This window comes from Jaculus jaculus, chromosome 6 (genome assembly GCF_020740685.1).
Source record: "Jaculus jaculus isolate mJacJac1 chromosome 6, mJacJac1.mat.Y.cur, whole genome shotgun sequence".
Classification (NCBI taxonomy): domain Eukaryota; kingdom Metazoa; phylum Chordata; class Mammalia; order Rodentia; family Dipodidae; genus Jaculus; species Jaculus jaculus.
The window spans coordinates 79,260,820-79,281,045 of record NC_059107.1 but is presented as its reverse complement, the minus strand read 5'-3'; the positions used below and the strand labels follow the sequence as shown (position 1 = coordinate 79,281,045).

Here is a 20,226-nt window from a genome sequence, read left to right as displayed (position 1 = left end):
AGGTAGTGATGTGACCTTGTCAGAATTCAGAAACAGTTTTCAACTTAATTCATTAACTTGGAATTCACTCTGTGACAAATCTTGTATATCTATGAAGTGTACAAAAACAACCCAACAATATTGTAATGCTGTTGATCCAATAACCAGTTAACATTAAGTTAGGTGCCCTGAGAAGATCTAGAAAAGAAGAAATGTAGTCACTTGTGCTTTTTTGATGTAAACAAAGTGGCATTGGCCCAAGAGTGCAGAAGTATTGCTTGTACTAAATTTCCAACAAGTTAAACCACTTCAGTAAAATATCCATCCCATAATCACCACAATATCCCTTAAAGGATATTGAAGAATATTAAACCCTCATTTTAAAAATTGAAAGAAAAGTGCTGAGAAACTGACTTGTCTGGGTTATAAAGCAATCAGTAATGATGTGCTTGAAAAGCTTCAATTTGCTAGAAGTTGCTTCAGCTGAACTTTTAGCTTGATTTAAAATTGGAGGCTATTAATGGAAGAGCTCTGTGTTAAGCCTATATGGCTGTAATGTAGGACTGATTGTAATAGACTACCACATAGACAACTCTCCACCAGAACATGATGATTTGATGAAAAGGTTGAGCCAGTAAATTGCCAATCACCAAATCTCAACCTAAGGTCATTGACAAGGGAAAACATAAGTTTCATTGACACCACTGCATTTCATCAAATGTCCTCATATATCCTGATATTTAGTATAACTAAATGCAGACTTGGTCTGTGAAATGCTGTACTTTAAAGGCAGCCATTTCCTATCTGTTAACCTTTGCAGTAAATATTTGTGCACACATTTTGGTACTTTTTAATATTTTTATTTTTATTTATTTATTTGAGAAGAGAGAGAGAAAAAGAGAGAGAGAGAGAAAGAAAGAAAGAAAGAAAGAAAGAAAGAAAGAAAGAAAGAAAGAAAGAAAGAAAGAAAGAAAGCCAGCCAACCAGAAAGGGCACACAGACGAACTCCAGATGCATGTGCCACCATGGGCATCTGACTTACATGGATCCTGGGGACTCATCCTAGGTCCTTTGGCTTTGCAAGAAAGTACCTTAACCCCTAAGCCAACTCTCCACCCCACATTTTATTCTTATTCTGTGATTCTACAACAACATATCTAAAAGACCCTTGGCCCAGTGCTTAAGAATTCACTTTTGAGTTATTTAAGATGTAAGACATCACTTAGAAAGACCTCATTTTCTTTTGTTGTTTCTTTTTTATGTTGGGGGGTAGTTGTTAAGACTCAGTTTCACTGTTCTGCCTAAGGTTGACTCACAATTATAATCCCCCTGTCTCAGTATCCCAAGTGTGTGTGTGTAAATGTCCATGTCCTGAACACCTGCATGCAGAGGCCAGAAGAGGACATCAGATGTCCTCCTCTTATCACTCTTCTACCTGAGTTCCTTGAGATGGGGTCTCTCACTGATCCTAGAGCTCTTTGTTTTGGGGTGAATACTAGCTGACCAGTGAGTCCCGGTGAGTCTCCTGACTCTGACCCATCATCATTGGGGCTATAGGCATGCATGAGCACACACAGCTTTTTATGTGAGTGCTTGGGAATCAAACTCTTCATGTTTGAGCAGCAAATGCATTGAGACATCTCCTCTGCCCTCAAGGAATTATTCTTAAACCTTTGGCATTTTCCCCATTTTTAAAATTAAAATTCTTTTTCTAATTTATTTATTTTAAAATTTTTATTTGAATGAAAAAGAGGGGGAGAGAGAGAATATAAGTGTACCAGCGTATCCAGCCACTACAAACGAACTCCAGATGCACAAGATACATGCACCACCTTATTATGCATCTGGCTTATGTGGGTCCTGGGGAATCGAACTTGGAGGCTTTCCTCTCTCTAACCCTCCTTGCCCATCCTTGCTAAGTTTATCGTCCCTCAATATTAGTCCATTATTTGCTGGAATTTAGTCCTGGATAGCCTTTATATTTAGTGTACAGGCTTCAAGTTTTTCCTTGTTTCATATCCCTTTACTTCCTTGAGATGTGTATAAAATGTTGATAAATAGAATTTCAGAAAAAGCATATTATTTGGGCATATCTATTTTTTCTTTTATATACTTAATATTTTAAATATAGTTTGTGAGTTGTCTTTTATTCTTTTCAATCTATAATTATACTCAAGCACTTCGAATTTAGTTATGTATGCATTAGATACTTAGTGGTAATCAACTTTTAGCTGCTGCTCATCCTTATTAATTTATGATCCAATAAAAATTCTATTAATTAATTTTGGAATATATTATCATTGAGTACTCATGTGTTGAGCAGCTTGTCCTGTGTTGTAACTTAACTGCAAACTTTAACCTTTATACAATAATATTTTGTTGCTTACATTTTGTTTACTTTTTTAATTTTAAATTTCTGACAGTTTCATACATACATGCAATGTATTTATATCATTAACCTCTCTAATTCCTCTCCCATTTCTGCTGAACCCTTTTTGCCCAACTAGTCCCTTTCCTACTCTCCTGGCTTCTTTTGTGTTTTGTTTTTGGTGACCCACTGAGCTTAGTTAAGGTGAATTGAGGGAGAATGAATGGGGGTGGTTATTTAACAGGCATTGGTAACACTGAAGAAAATGATTCCCTTTCCCCTTGTAAGTATCATCTGCCAGTATCATCTGAGGAAGGTGTGTGGCCTCATGACAGAATTTTTATGGGTCCCACTTGTACAGGTGTTATGCAGGCAACTACAGCTGCTGATTACAATGACTATGTCATATCTAAAAGAAAGTATTCTACAACACTCCTCCCCACCTTCTGGCTCTTATGTTCTTTCTGCCCCTTCTTCCACAGTGTTCCTGGAGTCTTGGAGGAGATGATATAAATGTCTCATTTCAGGGCTGGAGAGATGGCTTAGTGGTTAAGCGCTTGCCTGTGAAGCCTAAGGACCCCGGTTCGAGGCTCGATTCCCCAGGACCCACGTTAGCCAGATGCACAAGTGGGTGCACGCGTCTGGAGTTCGTTTGCAGAGGCTGGGAAGCCCTGGCACGCCCATTCTCTCTCTCTCCCTCTATCTGTCTTTCTGTCTGTGTCTGTCGCTCTCAAATAAGTAAATTTAAAAAATAATAAAAAAATAAATGTCTCATGTCAGTTTAAACACTCAAGTCACTTATTAGCATTTTGACCAATTATGAGTCTCTATACTTGCCACCTCTCACTGAAAAAAGCAGTTTTTCTGACCAAAGCTGAGAGCAGCACTAGTCTAAATACGTATCAGGTAGTTTTAAAATATATCAATTTAGCAAAATAACAGTAGCAGGTAACTTGCCAAGGCCTATGACCTCCACAGCCATAAACATTTGACCAAGTTAACACTTCCAAGCATGAATTTCCACCCATAAAGTGGGCTTCAGATTCAATTACAGAATAATTGGTTATCCCCCAAACAGTCATGCTACTGTTGTATCAAAGTGTATATCGTACCTAGCTGTTCAGTATTATACTGTTGCACCCGCACAGCAGTTCAGTATTATAGTGTATATAATGTATTATCCACGGCTGGGTAAGATTATTGATTACTTTTCTTCCCTAGCAGCCTACACAAACTGTGTGTGTGTGTGTGTGTCTTTAAAAAATTAGGAGTGACTCTCTGTGCACTAATTTTGCCTTAAATGTGACCAAAAAAAACATAAATACCATTTCTTTAGTTATGGCATATGACATTTGCTATACTTATAAATTATGTTAAAAATATCTTCATAGTAGAAAATGTTATTTGTTCAAGTCTCTGTGTGGAAAAAAATACTAAGCGAAAATCTGATTTATAAATTAAATATTAAATAAGCATAAAAGATAAATGTAAACTTTAATTTATTATTTTTATTTAGATATTATATATATATATATATACACATATATATTCCAAAATAGACCCCAAATGACAGTTTTATATTATACATTTATATATATATTGTGCCAAATATGTACAAATTATACCTTTAAAAATTCTGGTCTGTGGGGCTAGAGAGATGGATTCGTAAATTAAAGGCACTTTCATACAAAGCCTGTTAGCCTTGGTTTACTTCCCCAATACCTACATTAAGCCAGATGCACAAAGTGGCACATATGTCTAGAGTTCATTTCCAGTGCCAAGAGGTCTTGTCACACCCATATATTCTCTCTCTCTAATAATCATTTCTTTAAAATATCTCTGTATTAGAAATTGAAAAAAAGCAGGCAAGGATAAGACTGATAAAATTAACCTACTTCTCCTGTTGAACTTCCAGTATGAGAGTGAATATATCTATTTCCCATAGAGGCCTATAAGAACCTGTTGCAATTTCCAAAAGGAACAAAGAAAGCATGAACTCCTAGAATCACTTAAAATGTCCTCAAAGTCTTAGATAAATAATTGCTTCTATCCTTAGTAAATGCATATATTTATAATTTATATAGGATAAAGAATAATTTATAAAGTAAATGTTACTTTTTCAGCTATACTTCTGTTTCCTGGGACATTTAAGAATCATGTTGTGGGCTAAGGATATGTCTCCTTGACAGAATGCTACTCTAGCTTGTACAAAGCTCTGGTTTTGATCACTGACAAACTCAGAAAACAATCATGTTAATTCTTTAGATTAAGATATAGAGCAGCTCATAATCTATGAAGGCTAAGAGGCCATATTTCAGTAATTTTAAACATTTTGGGGGATCAAGATTCTCCATCAGGATTTCAGAAAGTTTACAAAAGGAATTGGATTTTTTTTTAAACATAACTTTAAAAAAACAAGAATTATTGGGCTGGAGAAATGGCTTAGCAGTTAAGGCAATAGCCTGCAAAGCCTAAAGACCCAGGTTCAATTCTCCGGTACCCTTGTAAGCCAGCTGCACAGTATGATGCATATGTCTGGAGTTTGCAGTGATTAGAGGCCTTGGTGTACCCATTCTGTCTCTCTTTCTCTATCTGCTTCTCTATCTCTCCATCTTGCTCTCAAACAAATAAATAAATAAAACATTTTTAAAAGAATTTGTGAAAGTGGGAGTTAGCTTATTAAAACCATTCTTAAAACTCAAAAAAGCACACCAAAGGCAAAGAATTATAGCTAAAGAAAAACAGAGAGAATTAACAGAAATAAAAAAGAGCTGAAAATTTAAAGAAACTTATTAAAACAACTCTGGGTGGTAATCATGACCAACCATGAATCCCATGGTGCATTCTATTTGTAATTGTAGAACTGGAAGTTTGGTTCCAGTCACATCTGAATAAAGACTACTGCCACCCTATGAATACAGACTTACACAGTGAGAATGCCTGCAGCTTGTACATTTTGTTAGGGCAGCACAAACTATGCTTCAGTGAAAACCATCCATCATTTCCATGTCTGCTTAAACTTTCAGACTCTTGCTATTAAAAAAATAAACACCATTGCTTTGCTTTCTGGAACTAGAACAGATTAGGCAATTGAAAACACAGGAAATCATTACATTGAAATACAAATGGAAAAAAATTAAAGCATGTCTTTGATCCTGACAGAAACACTTGAAGGAAAGATTTTTATAACATATTTTTATTGAAAAATTTTTATTATATATATTATAACAGGTTATATTCTTTTGTCCCTTCACTCTAATGCTCATTACCTTGTAGGTCCTCAACAGTGGGGTTATGGGAGTCACTATGGGGTCATGAAGACCACAGTCATTCCCTATGGCAGGAAACCATGCCTCTCAATACCTACCCATTCTGTGGCTCTTGAAGTCTTTCTGCCCCCTCTTCTACAATGTTCCTTGAGCCAGGATAGGCCTGTTGTGAGTCAGATTTAGTGTTGAGTTCTCTGTAGCCTCTGTATTTCTACTTTGATAGTTGTTTGTTTGTTTGTTTGTTTTTTTCCCTCCATAATCCTGGGGCTGGTTGTCAGGTTAGCAGTAAGAGCATGACATGGCTTCTGTAATTTCTCCCAGGCCCTCAGAGAGGTCACAAGTCTTAATGGTGTGTAGTCAGATATCTTCTTCTCATATTAAATGGATCTAAGCTGCCCTTTGCTTTCTCTGACATGTGTAAAATAAAATGATTGTCCAACTAAGCATGAAAGCATTGTGGGCTAAAGGGGCTTTACAGAGTTTGAGAGATTTTTAGGGTGCAAGCCCACGCTTCTCCAGAGATCAGTGGGGGCTTCATTCTGATGAATGAATTTCCAGACCTCTTTTCCAGTACCAGATTTTAGTTCTGTCTGACTGAGCAGGTCTAGTGTTCATCAGAGAACAGTTGGTTACCCAGAGAGGCTGTGTCACCATTGTACAAGTGTGTGTGTCTTGTCAAGCTGGCTGATTTCTTAGTCTGCAGGGTTCTCTGCTTACTCATGATAGTAGTGACCATTGTCCTCTAGGAGCTCCAGTAGGGCTCTCCAGCACTATGAGGGCTAGCCAGGAGGGTACTACATTCCCTCTGGGTTCCAGCATGGTATTCTGATGTCCTGTGACCACAGCCTGTGGTGTCTTCAGCAATAGAAATCAGTGTGTGTTATAGAGGGGGCGGGGAATAACCTAATTCTGGGCCTTGGATTTACCAGCCAGAGTCTGTGATTTTAAGGTTATGCTTTTTCCACCTTCTGTCCAGACAGTCCCCCTAACCCCTTATTAGTGGTTATGATTCTTAACTTTCTGTAATTCCAACCCACTCTCCCCAGCCCTCTATCCCTCCCAAGTCCCTCTCACCCCCAACATTCTTTCTCTCCCAACCCATCAGGAAACCTCTTCTCACCTACCATCCCATTTCTTCTCTCTTCTGGTCTCACTGTAGTTTTATGCTCCAATTGATCCTAGTTAGGAACCACAGATGAGAAGGTACGTAGAGCATTTTGTCTTTCTGTGCCTACGTGACCTTGCTTAGAATGAATTTTTTACAACTCCATCCATATTTTTTCCTGTGAATTTCATTTTTTCTTACTGCTGAGTAGAATTCCATTGTATATATGGACTGCACCTTCATTATCCCTTTATCAGTTGATGGGCATTAGGGCCGATTTCAGTTCTAGCTATTGTGAACGGAGCAGGAACAAACATGGATGAGCAAATATCTCTATACAAAAGAGTAGAGTCCCTAGATTATATGCCCAGAAGTGGTAGAGCTAGGTCAAATGGTAGGTCTGTTTTCATGTTTTTCAGGAGTCTCCATACTGATTTCCATAGTTGTACAAGTTTACATTCCTACCAGTAGTGGGTAAGGGTTCCTGTTTCTCTACAGTCTCACCAGCATTTGTTCATTTGATTTGATGAATGCCATCCTGACTGGAGTGAAGTGAAATCTCAGACTTGTTTTGATTTACATTTCTCTGATAACTAACAATGTTGAACATCTCCTTAAGTTTGTAATGGTCATTTGTATTTCTTCCTTTGAGAATTCTCTGTTCAAATCTTATCTATCCCATTTTTTGATTGGGCTGGTTGATTTTTTGTTGTTTGTTTGTTTATTTATTTATTTCTTTTACTTCTCTGTAGATTCTATATATTAGACCTTTGTCAAAGGCCTACCTGGTGAAAAAGTTCTCCCATTCTGTGGGAAGATCTGTTGATGGTTTGCTTGCCTACATAGTAGATTTATAGTTTCATGAGGTCCCAGTGGTTGAGTGTTGATCTAATTTCCTGGACCACTGAGGTCTTCTTATTCAAGAGGTCTTTCCCTAGGCCTATATCATGGAATATTCTCCCTGTCTTTTCTCCTAGATATTTTGAGTTTCAGGTCTTATAATGAGGCCCTTAATCCATTTGGAGTGGACTAACTTGTGCAGGATGAGAGGAGTAATTCTAACTCTGTTATTCTTTATTTGGTTATCCTATTTCTTCAGTACCATTTGTTGAAGATGCTGTCTTTTCTCCAGTGTGTAGTTTTGGCCCTTTGTCAAAGATGAGAAAACTGTAGTCGCATGGATTTAAAGATATATCTTCTATTCCATTCATCTGTATGTCTGTTTTTGTGCCAGTACCATGCTGTTTAGTTATGATGGCTTTATAATATATCTTAAAATCATATATGATGATACCTACAGATTTATTTCTTTTGTTGAGGATTTTTTGGCTTGCTGAGGCCTTCTTTTCTTCCATATGATTTTTGAGTCTAATTTTCTATCCCTGTGAAGAACATTGATGGAATTTTTATGGGAATTGCATTGAATCTATATAACATTTGGTGGGAAGGCCATTTTCACAATATTAATTTTTCCAATCCATTATCAGGGGAGATCCTTCCATTGTCTCATGTCCTCTCCATTTTCTTTGCTCAGTGTGTTTTGTTTCCTTTGTTCAGGTCTTTCACTTCTTTGGTTAGTGATATTCTGAGGCATTTAATTTTTTGTGACTATTGAAAACTAGATAACATTGCTTATCTCTTCTCCATATGTTTATTCTTGGTGTATCACAAAGTTACTGATCCTCTATCAAGAAGGAGGTTAAGATTTCTGGTCTGTTGAGGGTTCCAAGTCAGCTTATGACCAAATGAGATCCTTCCCTAATGCATAACAGAAGAGGAAACAAAGCCACTATAAATCAAGCAACAAATAACAAGCCCAAAATATAGCTTATTTAAGAATGGCAAATTTGACCATCCATCAGATGTAACATATAATTTATCCTGATATGAAAGGTGCCATTAGCACTTAGGGTTCAGGCCTATATACCAGGCTTATTTGGTGGGTACTGACCTGGTGAAATCCCAGTTACCTTTTGGGATGATTTTGGTCTCAGTTATGCTGTGCTCCAGCGTGGGTCCCTCTTTGGTATACTGTGGGTTCAAGTAGGCTGGCTGGGCCGTTGGATCGCTGCTCTGGTCACCAGTGTTGGGTGCTGTGATCTCCCTTCCCCAGGTCTCTGGTGCTTGCACTGGCAGTAGGAGAAGGGAGGCTGTAGATGGTGCCTCTAGTTCTCCTGCTGGTCCACGTATCCTCTACCTTGTGATCTGCTCATCAATCATTTGCTGTGGTTCTCCATGTTTCTTGAGTTTGCGAAGAGCTCCGGTGTGACTGGAAAATCCCCTGATCTGGCTTTGCCTATGGTTCAAGCTGAGTCCTGCAGCTGTAAGCTGTGGCCCTGTGGATATGGTTCCACTGCTACAGCCGCTTCTGCCTGCCTATGTGGGCTCTGGATGCTGTGGATCTCTCCTACTTTTCTGCCGCCATTGGTAGTTTCTTATTCACCTCACTTTTTAGGAGAAGAGTGTTTTTTGTTTGTTTGTTTGTTTTTTTGCTTTTTCTCCCTCAGGCTGCTTTGGTGTGGTTCCTACACCGCCATCTTAACTGGAAGTCCATCCAGAATACTGCATTCTAAAGCACTCTTCCCCCATCCTCTGACTCTTACATTGTTTCCACGGCCTCTTCCACAATATTCCCTGAGCCTTGTTGGGTATGATAAACATGTCTCATTTGGTGCTGAGCTTCAGGTCCTCCCAATAGTCATCATCTACTGCAAAGAGAAGCTTTTTTGATTTAAAGTGAGAGCAGCATTAATCTGTGTGTGTGTGTGTGTGTGTTTGTGTGTGTGTGTGTGTGTTTGTGTGTGTGTGTGTGTGTGTGTGTGTGTGTGTGTGTGTTATGTATATGTATACATATGTATGCATTTAGGGGACAATTTTACAAGTACAGCATATCATTTAGCCAACCAACAGTACTTGCTTCCCTTTAGGGCCTATGACCTTCCCAACCATTGGCTTCTGACTAGATTTTCAGTACCTGACATAGCTTTCTTCCTGTGGAACAGGCTTCAAATCTAGTCAGATACCAGTTGGTTACCCCCATAATAGTCATGGCACTATTGTACCAGTTGGCACATCTTGCCTGGCTGGCAGTTTGTGTAGCTTGCAACGTCCACTGCTGGTTAAGACTATTGATGATTATTCTCCCTCAGCAGCCTCCATAGCATGTCTGTCACTATGGCAGCTATCCAATAGAGGGTAATCTCCAGCTTGATTTCTCAGTGTTCTACAACTGACACATGAGGTGCCTTCAGCAATATGTCTTTACCATTTAGTTGTGGTGCAACAGATATATTATTTGGGGAGGGGCTCTTATACCTCCTTGACAAACAATTATATGAAAAGTACCACCCAACACACTGACATTATCCTTTAACAAACTATAGCTGCTGAGTACAGCATTCTCCACTCCCTGCAGGGTAATTCTGCCCAAATTCTCAACATAAGAAAGATTCATCTTGGCTCCTGGTTTTAGAAAAATTCAATTCAGGAAATGCCAATTCAGGAAGGAGTAACTCCTATGCTGACAGAAGTATGTGGTGAGGGACAACTATTCACATCATGGTGGACAAGAAAACAGATCGCCTAGAACCAGGGCTTTAGCTATAACCTTCAGAGATACACTCTTACACACCTACATCTCCTAGCCAATCCACATCTCCAAACAGTTCTATATTCTCCCAATATAGTGCCTTCATTTGAGCAATAAGCAAAACCTGAGCCTGTCAGGGAACATTTTAGATTCAAACTATAACAGGACATCATGATATTATTCCAATTTTCATGCTAAGGTCTTTTTAACATCTACATTAGAGATTTTCTTTATATGAAATTTGTTTATAAATCTTTTTTAAGATACCCTTCAGTACAAACCTGAAGCCTATCATGGTATGATATTCCCAATAGAGAATGACTTATGAAGTAAGCATTCTTGCAACAGAATAAATAGTACAATAGCATTCTAATCATTTAGCACAAAGCTAGTGTCCAAAATGAAATTACTAGCTACACTATAATCAGTTTGCTCAAAATGTCTCTTTAAAGAATATATAAACATAAATAACCTAGGCTCAATGCACTAGGCTAAACTTTATTTTTTCCAATGTAGTCAGAGAACCTAACAGTTACAAGACTGAATAATTATTTTGATTACAATTAAATGAGCAGAAAATAACAGCAGTATTATTGAATCACAGCAAAACTATTATGACTTACTTGCAAAAATTCTTTTGACCATATTTCATTATGGGGCAAGAAAATGCTCAGTATCACAGCATTGAACATCATTAACAGATAAAAATATTAAAACAAATTTAATTTCCTTTTAGTAGAATCCAGCAATAGTGGGTAATAAAAAATAGAGAGAATAAATTAATAAACACAATTTTAATATTAATTTGAGGTACCTGCCTCAGATTTAATATAAAGTGTTTGAAGGATAGTTTACAGAGGATGGAAATTATAAAAATATGCATGTATTCAAAGAATTCTATAACAAAGGTGACCAGAGAATCTACCTTCTTACCCACCCATCTTCAAATTTATACTTTCTTTCAAAAATGTTTATTTATTTAAGGTGGGAGAGGGAGTGTATGAGCATGCCAGAGCCTCCTGCTTCTGTAAATGAACTCCAGATGCACATGCTGCTTTGTGTGTGGCTTTACATGGGTACTGGGGAATCAAACCTGGGCCATTAGGCTCTATAAGCAAGCACTTTTAACTACTGATCCATCTCTCCAAGCCTGTATTCAGATTTATTCTTGAGACAAGCCCCTAATGTATCTAGGTATGGGTATTTGACTACTATCTCTACCCTACTGCCTTATTTTTATGACCCTTAGCAAGTCTTTACTTCTTAGTCAATTCTCAGGATATTACATTGGTAAAATGTCATTTTCTGTATATCATAGAGAAATTGTTTTGGGAGCTTAAATACAGTGTGTGGTTCATTGCATTTTATTATCTAACAATACAAAGATACCATTACATTTCTGTGAAATATAAATTCAGCATTTTGTTCAAAATAATCATCTTTAATAAGATTCAGAGGGAAGGCAAATATTTTATTTATTTTTTCATTACTCTGTTTTATTCTGAAAAGCGTCCAAGTCAGCTAATAGAGGCACATATAAGACAGTAGGCCATGTCAGGATATTGAAGCCGAGGTAGTAAGGGTATGAAGTCAGAAATCTCCAGAGCACAGACTCAGCTCTACCTATTCCAATAAAGGAGAAAACTCTTCATTTCAGGGGTCTTTCAGAACAAATAATTGTTAGGCCATAGACAGTGTTCCTTTAAAAGGACTGGTATTAGTCCTGTAAACACCAAGTAGCCACACCCCTACAGTTCCTGCTGACCCTGGGTATAGTAACAGACAAGGTGCCAGGTAGGGCAGCAGGACCAGATAATATTCTGATTTATATCTGTAACTTATGCTGTGCTTTCTCTTAGTCCCTACCACGGATAACATGAATCATGCACACCCTGTTTGAAGACCAATTCTCTAGTTAGAGATCCTCCTTTAAAAAGTTATGAAAGTGATTGTCTGTTCCTATCAAGTCAGAATTTACTTCCTTTTATAAATTCATTTTTTATTATTAATTATGAGCTTTACTGGAGGAATATAAAACCATGTTAGTCATATTCCTATTAGGTTATGCTCTTTATGTCCACTCTTCCCTACCCCAATTCCACTGAGGTCCCTCAGTGGAGTTATTGACATTCACTGTGGTGTCATGAATGCATCAGTCTCTGTAGGCCGGGGAACAAGGCCACAGGTATGCCTTCCCATGTGTGGGTCTTAAAATCTTTGTGCCCCTTGTTATACATTCTCTGAGCCTTGGAGGTATGTTAAAAGTCTCCTTTAAGTATTAATATTTTTTTGTGCTCTGAATTTCTGCTTTGATGAATTGTGAATGTCTTCATTGTCTACCACCATCTCCCTGAAGCAGGTTGTCAGGCTAGCAGTGAGAGCAGCACTCATATTTAAATCTCCACTTTCTCTGTAATATCTCCTGGGCCCTGGTAGATGTGATGGAAGTGGGTCATCTCTTGATAGACAGTCAGATATCTTTTCTTTTCATATGGATGGATTTTAATTCTTCCTGTTATTCATTGCCATGTGTTAAAAAAAAAAAAAAAAAAAAAAAAGCAGATCTCCAAGAGTGAGAGTAGCATTATTAAAGGGGATAAGCTTAGTTAGTTAAGAGATTTCTTGATAGGTATGCCCACTCTATTAGCCAAAGAACAAGAGGAGCTTCTATCTGTAATCTATGAACTTCCTATCCATAGGATTCTGACTTATTTCTCAGTACCAGGTATGAATTCTTTCCCACCAAGTGGGCCTAACATCCAATTAGAGAGCAGTTTGTTACCTGTATAGGTTGTATGCTGCTATTGCACTGGTGTGTGAATCTGACCCAGCTGGGTACTATTGTAGCTTACAGGATCCCCTAGCCATTATCCCCTAGTAGTTCACATTTCACTTTCTAGTATTATGAAGGCTAGCCAGTAGGGAGCTGGCTTCCTTTTGAATTCCAATATGGCATCTAGATGTGTCTACTGCCTGTGGTTTCTTCAGCAATAGGGTCTTATCATTTAATTCTAGCATGTAACCAAGTTCTTTGGCAATGACAGATTAGATTATCAGTAGTTTAGTTCACAACTTAGAAGCACACACTTTTAGCATTGAGACCAAATTTGATTTATATCCTATGATATACTACTTAATTTTGGTAAGAATAATAAGGTTATCAAGACCAAAACAGAGCCACAAATCAAAGACCCACTTCTTGAAAAGTTCCACAATGACTTCAGTTTGGATGTGTCACAGGCTATGCTGGTAAACCAGCCCCTGCAATTGGATCCATGTTTCCCACTGTGTCAGGCTTATCTAATGGATGTTCCTCTCCTTGAGATTAGGTTGACTAATTTCATGTACTAGCGACTAGCAAATATTGCTTCTCACTATCAAGTTTTTGGTAAGTGTTAAATGGCATTAGTGGAATATTAACAGTTAAGAGGTGAATATTACTTGATATTATTGAAGACATAGGTTCTGTATTAGAACTCTACTGTACTGGTGAGCTCTGGTTAAGATTTGATCCTGCCTATCAACATCAGTGTTTGTTTGAAGTGCTTCAATAGAACTTAAGTAGTGGTTAGTACTTAAGATGTTTGAAACTTACATAACAAACAGAGAGGATGGATTATAACAACATAAAGAGTATGAATGTGGACTTCTGAAGGCTCCTGATTATTAGATTTCCTAAGGTATATATAAACACTAAAGTGTCATGTGACACAGAAATATTGTTGCATCACTGTTGAAGTCAGGTTCACGTTGCTGGCAGAAAACACCCAACCAAAAGCAGCTTGTGGGAGAAAAGAATGGTCTATTTTGGCTTACAGATTTCAGGGGAAGCTTCATGATGTCAGGGGAAAATGATGGCATGAGCAAAGGGAGGACATCACCTCCTGGCCAACATCAGGTGGGCAACAGGAACAGGAGAGTATACCAAACACTGGCAAGAGGAAGCTGGCTATAACATCCATTAGCCCACCCCTAACAATACACTGCCTCCAGGAGGCTTTAATTCCCAGATCACCATCAGCTGGGGACCTAGCATTCAGTGCACCTAAGTTTATGGCAGATACCTGAATCAAACCACCAGAGTTATTTTTCCTGTGCAATTTGAAAAGATGACTTCTGGGGGTTGGGGTTCACATTAAAAAATCATTCACTATCTTCAGTCCTCTTTTTCTACATCCACATGTAAAGTGACATTGCTGTAAAGAGGAATATTTTCTATAAAATATTATAATATATGTGCAAAATCTTTTAAATGAGAGAGAACTGGGAGGACTAATATCAAAGTGACTTGCATTTCAAATGCTTAAAAGGTTATTTTAATGGTGAAACCTCTATTAAGTTAATTGTTTTCCTTAAAAATCTTACCTTCAGAAATAGTATTTTGCTTGATTAAACACAGCTTGTTTGTTGCTTGTTAGATTATCAGGTCCACAAAAGATTCCTGGCTTTCAAATGATTCATGGCTAAACATTAAATCAGTATAGGGTTTGCTAGGATATCCATTTCATGTCAGTGGACACCTTGCATTTGTAAAATGAATTACCCAAGCCCAAATTATGTGATACAAATAGCTACTGTGACATGCCTTAGGTCTACTATAATACTTTAGCTCTTCCAATCCATATCTTCTTCTTTTGGTGCATTACAATTCACTGTAGCACCAAATGCCAGCAACTTGCACTTCTCCGTAGTATGTTAGTAAAATAATTACCATTTGGGCAACATAGCTATGTCATATTTTTCAGATATGATTACTAAAACTAATATACCTGTCTGCAACACTAATTTTGTTAAATTATATATTTAAATATAAGCATGATATATTTTGTTTATATACAATTTTTTTTTCCAAAGGGAGATGTTGTTCACTGCTGGCACACAGGAACAGTACAGGATGGGACTGGGTTTTTTTAAATATTTTTATTTATTTATTTGAGAGTGACAGACAGACAAAGAGGCAGATAGAGAGAGGGAGAGAGAATGGGCACGCCAGGGCCTTCAGCCACTGAAAACGAATTCCAGACACGTGCGCCCCTTGTGCATCTGGCTAACGTGGGTCCTGGGGAGTCAAGCCTCGAACCGGGGTCCTTAGGCTTCACAGGCAAGCGCTTAACTGATAAGCCATCTCTCCAGCCCTTATATACAATTTTTGATTAAAGAATAGTAAGATTGTCAGTTTCTTAAATTATTTTCTAAGTCATTAAGTTATAATCATAAAGCTAAACTTGTTTACATAATCAATAAACTATACCAATCTAATACATTTTAACATATAAATGAAAACTGCGTGAAAGTTAATGCTGTGTACTTATTTCTTTCAATTTTAGTCACGATTTCATTGGGGAATTTACAACAAGCTATAGGGAACTTTCTAGAGGACAATCACAATTCAATGTATATGAGGTAAGAAACATTTTGTGTTATTAATGCCCCTCTACAAAAGTACATTTATGCTGTAAAAGTTTAGAAATTTAAAAAATATAATCAAATGTTATATATGTGTGTGTGTGTGTGTGTGTGTGTATTTATATATGTGTGTGTATAAAACAAATCTTTAAATGTCTTATTCTGACTTTCTGATTTATTCATTAGATTGGATTATATTATCTTACCAATTTCTTTGATTAAGTGGTATGATTTAAAGTGATTTATCTTAGTAAATGATTGTATTTGGTTCTGTTTTGTTCTTGCTCTCCAAATCGTATGGTGCCTTTACTCTTAGCTTTTAATTCCTGCCCAGGAAAGTTTTTACAAATTAAATATGCATGTAAGTTCATTTTTTCTTAAGCCTTGCTCTCTGTTCTTTGCTTTCCTACCAACATCTTCTTCCTGTGCCTTTTGCTAATATCAGCATGGTGGGATCAGAGCTAAAATCCACATAGTATGCCTGAGCACCATCACTCTTGTTCAGGTAGCCACTGAAAGGAATGCCAGGGTAATGTGCACAATAATGAACTCACATTTATTTCTACCATAAAACATCTTACCAGGTCCTTGCTTAGCATCCTTCTAAGATATTTAATTTATATTTATCATATAAGATAAATTCATAAACGTGTGGATGTCTGTTTTCTTTCTTTCTTTCTTTCTTTTTTTTTTTTTTTGAGGTAAGCCCAGCACAGTGGCCATTTTTATGCAAGATAGAGAGAGAGAGAGAGAGAATTGGTGCACCAGGGCCTCTAGCCACTACACTCGAACTCCAGATATGTGTGCTACCTTATGTGCATGTGCAACCTTACACACTTGCCTCATCTTGTGCATCGGGCTTATGTGGGACCTGGAGAGTTTAACATGGGTCCTTGCGCTTCCCAGGCAAGTACCTTAACCACTAAGCCATCTCTCCAACCTTCATTGCCTATTTATTCTATATAACCTCAAGCCTGAAGAAAAATGCCATGCATACCAATGTTAACTCTGGGTCATTGGAATTTGTATATTCCCTACAACTTTAAATTTAACATATGTGGGTAACAAGAGAGTATCTCAGTATTTAGCGAACATAAGTTTTCCTGCCAGGGTGACACTGAATTTTATTTCTTTCAAGAATGGAAGAATCTCCTTATACCTTCTTCCTGGGCTGAAATTGCTATGTCTCATTCATACATCATTCATTTACCAAATAAAAATTTAAGTCTTCTCTGTATTGCATGTTCTGTATTCTGCATCCCTCCAGTGTATACAGATATGGATAAAATTTTCAGTGTGAAATCCCTAATACAAACATAAAATACTTCTGCTGTTGCTTGATTTGTGCCTCAATAGTAGTGTACTAACCAGACTATAAACACATAGAGGGGCTAAATTTAGCCCAAGAAAGCTAGTCTCACACATGAAAATGGAGCAATAAATGAATCTTTTCTGTTTGGATCGTTCATAGAAAGGATATTATGACTCTGTATGAGAAGTGATATCATATAACATAAATTCATAAACATGTGCCTATTTTCTCTATCTAACATCAAGCCTGAGAAAGAATGCCATGCATACAAATTCCTCTTGTGTTGGAGAGATGGCTTAGTGGTTAAGGCACTTGCCTGCAAAGCCTAAGGACCCAGGTTTGATTCTGCAGGTCCCATGTTAGCCAGATGTACATCATGGCACATGCATCTGGAGTTCATTTGCAGTGACTAGAAAACCTGGTGCACTCATTCTCTCCCTCCTTCTCCCTCCCCCATCCCTCTGTCTCTAATAAATAAATAACTATTAAAAATTTTTAAAAATTCTTATACTTATGGGGTGTTAACTATATGTTCTTAAACAGCCCATCAGATATCAACCACTTTGAGTTTCCTTATATAACCTTTTAAAAATATTTTAGTTATTCATTTGTTTAATTATTTGAGAAAGAGAGAAAGAAGCAGATAGAGAATGGGGAGAGAATGGGTGTGACATCTACTGCAAACAATCTCCAGATGCATGCGCCACCTTGTGCATCTGGCTTACATGGTCCCTAAGGAATCAAACTTGGGTTCCCCATTTTTTTTAAGTAGGGTCTCACTCTAGCCCAGGCTGACCTAGAAACCACTGTGTAGTCTCAGGGTGGTTTCAGACTCACTGCAATCCTCCTCCCTGACATCTTTGTTTGACAAGCTAAGTGTTCAGTTGATTAACTAAGCAACTTTGTGTACATGGAGACACTTATTACACACTGCAGCAGTGTAACATGCTGCTGTATTTCACTGTTCTTTGAACAGAAACTTGGGGTCAGTCAGAAGCCTGGTTATCAGTAATTCCAAATGCTTGTTGGACATGTGAGCATCTGTGTAGATTCAAGTTGGCCTTAATCTCATGGTGATCCTTCTACCTCAGCCCTTTGAGAACTAGGATTACAAGTTTGTCACCATATCCATCTTGAGCTTTCTTAAACCCTCTAAAGACATCTCATTACCTGTATCTTCCTTTTTGTTTTCTGCATCAGACTTTTACTTACTCCTATCTCTGCATCGTTTCTGAAGATATCCATGGTGCTAAGTAATTGCCACTATTTTCAATAAGACCAGAGAGAAAACTTTTCCCACTAAGTAAGCTTTGAGTCGGGTCAAATAAAGACAAATCAAACCTTGGTTTATGGGCATTTCTGGAAGCTTTCACATAAGTCAATTAAGGATAATTCTTTGTGACTGATGCCTTCTGATGAACCCCATAGCCAGTTAGTCCCTTTCAGAGGCTTTTAGATTTTATTTTTCTCAGTTACTGTGGGTGTAGGTATAAGGCTGACTTGTTTTCAGTGCTACAATGACACAATGATATTAAATAAGGGTAATTAAAATTCTACAAAATTATACTCAACCTTTTTTTTAAGTTACTATCCTCAAAATTGTGTAGGTTTTCCATATTCTTCAGAAGTTTGGATTTTAATATTTTTGAAGATGTTCTCTTTGCATTTCTTTTTAAATAATATTTTATTGATTTATTTGAGAGAAAGAGAAGAAGGCAGATATATAGAGAGAATGAATGCACCAGGACTTCTAGTCACTTTAAATGAACTCCAGACATCTGTGCCACATTGTGTATCTGGTGTATATGAGTACTGGGTAATTGAACCTGAGTACTTAGGATTCACAGGCAAGCACTTTAACTGCAAAGCTATCTCTTCACCTCTTATTGAATTTCTTGAAGAGCTAATTTTCTGGGGTTCTTACTCCACCATTCCAAAAGTACTTCACTACTTCATTTTAGTTGTTTTATAAGCCATAAATATTATATTTGTTTATTAGTATCATAACATGTTTCAATATTGTTTGAACTTGTCATAAGCTATTAGATAGTAATTTAACCACAACATTACATAAATTGAGATAATTTCTTTGTGACTAGAGGAAATTATAGATTAAGAGCTTAATAGGAACTATTTAAAACATACAAACAGTTTGAGGTTTTACCTTTAAAATTCAGGAAAAGAGCTTTTATTCCAAACAAAATGATGAATGCTAGATGGATGACTTCAGCTAGAAATATGGTGAAAGATGATTATTAAAAATTTTTATTTTTAATTTTTATTGAATTCAAGTTATCCATTAATTTCCCACACATAACTTAGTATGCTTTGACAAACTACATGACTCTTGAAACCTCAAGATCAAACCTAACTTCTCTTACCAAACAACCTTTTCTATGCACAGTGTCACTGATCCATTTACTTGATATGAGAAATATGTCATGTTTGTAATAGTGGCCAACATGTTTACTGCATTGTTGCATGTTTTTTCCTGTAAAATATGCTCAGCCTGTATTTTCTGAAACATGTAATATAAAGATTATGTTGGGGCTAGAGAGATGACTTAGTAGTGAAGGTGCTTGCCTGCAAAGTCTAAGGATCCATGTTTGACTCTAAAAGAGTTTTCTAAAAGAGTTTGCATTTCTATGATAGTCCATGTTTGACTCTCCAGGCCACACACACAAGTTTATGCAAGCACATAATGTTGCACATGTACACAAGGATGCATGCATCTGGAGTTTGATTGTGGTGGCTGGAAACCCGTGCATACCAATTCTCTCCCTCTTCCTCTCTCTCTCTGTCTTTCTCTCAAAAAGAGGCCAGTCTGCTGGGCTTGCCTCCAAAAATAATAAGTAAATAAATAAACAAGTATAAAAACAATATGTTGAATGAATAGGTAAGTCAATTGACATTTTATCTTTTCTACCTAGTTCAGTTTATTCTGTGTTCTAAATTTTTCTTGTGAGTCAGCGTCAGCCATAATCCTCATTTAACGTTTATTGTTTCTTGGGTAGTGTAGCAAACAGCTTCAGATTCACTGAGATGAACTTACATACCAGGAACAATTATGGAGGAAGGGATTTATTAAGCTTACAGATCCAGGTGAATTTTCATAATGGCAGAAGTTGGCATGCTTTCACAGAACCAAGCAGAGAGAGAAAAGCACAAGTCAGAAGCCACACAGCACAGCACACTTCA

At 37.3% G+C, this 20,226-nt stretch overlaps 1 protein-coding gene across 1 annotated transcript in view; it reads left to right on the top strand.

The window, feature by feature from the left end:
- The window catches only part of Cpne8 (copine 8), a 280,561-nt gene that overhangs the window by 190,361 nt on the left and 69,974 nt on the right, over positions 1-20,226 (top strand). The window contains exon 11 of the mRNA XM_004662179.2: positions 15,638-15,713. Coding sequence (XP_004662236.1) covers positions 15,638-15,713 — 76 coding nt within the window. The remainder of the gene's footprint in view (positions 1-15,637; positions 15,714-20,226) is intronic.